This window comes from Sorex araneus, chromosome 3 (genome assembly GCF_027595985.1).
Source record: "Sorex araneus isolate mSorAra2 chromosome 3, mSorAra2.pri, whole genome shotgun sequence".
Classification (NCBI taxonomy): domain Eukaryota; kingdom Metazoa; phylum Chordata; class Mammalia; order Eulipotyphla; family Soricidae; genus Sorex; species Sorex araneus.
Genome location: NC_073304.1, coordinates 49,512,013 through 49,513,494, shown reverse-complemented (window position 1 = coordinate 49,513,494; position 1,482 = coordinate 49,512,013). Strand labels below are relative to the sequence as shown.

The 1,482-nt window shown below is 46.2% G+C and overlaps 1 protein-coding gene across 1 annotated transcript; it reads right to left on the bottom strand.

Annotated features, from left to right (window-relative positions):
* Nucleotides 1–418: 418 nt before the first annotated feature.
* Nucleotides 419–712, bottom strand: LOC129403458 (spindle and kinetochore-associated protein 2-like). Its single transcript, XM_055132079.1, has one exon. The coding sequence runs from the start codon at nt 710–712 to the stop codon at nt 419–421; it is 294 nt and encodes a 97-aa protein (XP_054988054.1).
* Nucleotides 713–1,482: the final 770 nt, after the last annotated feature.

Here is a 1,482-nt window from a genome sequence, read left to right as displayed (position 1 = left end):
TAAAATCCCCTTTTGCTACTCTGTTCTACATAAGTCCAACAGAGGAAGGTCTTTCCCTTTGTTTTGTTTCGTTGTGGTGCTCAGGGTTTACTCCTGGCTCTGTGGTCAGGGATCACTCAGGTTGGTCAGTGTCTAAGCCTCTATAAATAGGACTGGAGCAATAGCACAATGCGTAGAGTACTTTTCCTTGCACGAGGCTGACCAGGGTTCAATTCTGGTATCTCTCATGGTCCCCCAAGCTGGTCAGAAGTAATTCCTGAGGGCAGAGTCAGGAGTAACCCCTAAGCATTGCCTGATTTGGCCCCCAAAAGAAAAAAAACCTGAAAAACTAGCAAAACTCTATTCTATCTCTCTGGGTCCATGACATGTGAGATTTTAGGTACTTCTGCTGCAAGTGTTTCCCTTCTTTTGTCAGTAGCTACAACTCCAAGTCTTGCTTTTGGAGTTTTTGTATCATGGTCATAGTTTTAGTCAAAGCAGCACAAATATGGTGCTTAGTCTTTCTTCTGCTCAAGAACAATTGCCGCAAAGCATGGTATGTAAAGTCTGAAAACATGACTTTACTGCTGACATTTGCTTTAGGCATAACTGGATTCTTCTTGCTGGCTGAATCAAGATGATTAATCTTAATTTTACAGTCCAGCCTGTATGGAATCCAGATCAGAGTCAGCTTTCCAGAACATTGTTTCAGCTCATCGACCTCTGCCTCCATGCTGAGTAGGTCCTAGCTGCTGACTATTAAATGTATACCAAGACTGGAACTTGCCCCTGAACTTCAGATTCTCTTATCAAATGGCTGGATGGACTTCTCGACCTGGCCATTCTCCAAACGCAGCAGGCCTGAGTCTTCATTTCCTGAGCTACCCTCTCCCTTTGCACCTCATGTGGCCCGTGACTGAGATTCTAACAGAAACTTACTGACAAAGTTGTTTTGTTTTGTGACTTTCTCCCCTTCTCCTTCCCACACAAAGCTTAGAAGGACTCTCAGGGCTTAGGGAAAGGAGAGCAAACTATCCTGAGACTTGGAGTTTGAAGGTTGGGACCAGCTCTCCCTGGGAGAACTTACCTTCTTACAGACTCTTGGTTTTGACTTTGAATAGGCCAAAGCTCGATCTTAAGAACACTTACAAAGAGCCCAAGCCCTTGGCAGGGCAGTGACAGCTAGTGGAGACTGCATAGTAGAACCCATTTGACTACTGGCCTCCATTGTCTTCATCACCATACTAAACTTCCTTGCCGGCCGTGGTGGACAGGCTAGCAGAGGAGATTCCTCGGGTCGAGCGTTGTAGGAGGGGCGGGGAGGCTTCGAGAGCTCTCTCTCTCTCTCTCTCTCTCTCTCTCTCTCTCTCTCTCTCTCTCTCTCTCTCTCTCTCTCTCTCTCTCTCTTGCTCTGCGTACATGGCCTCTATTGTTTCGTGATGGCTGCTTTTTACCTGTATTGCAAACCATAACACCCAAAAGAACAGAGAGAGTAGGAGGGAT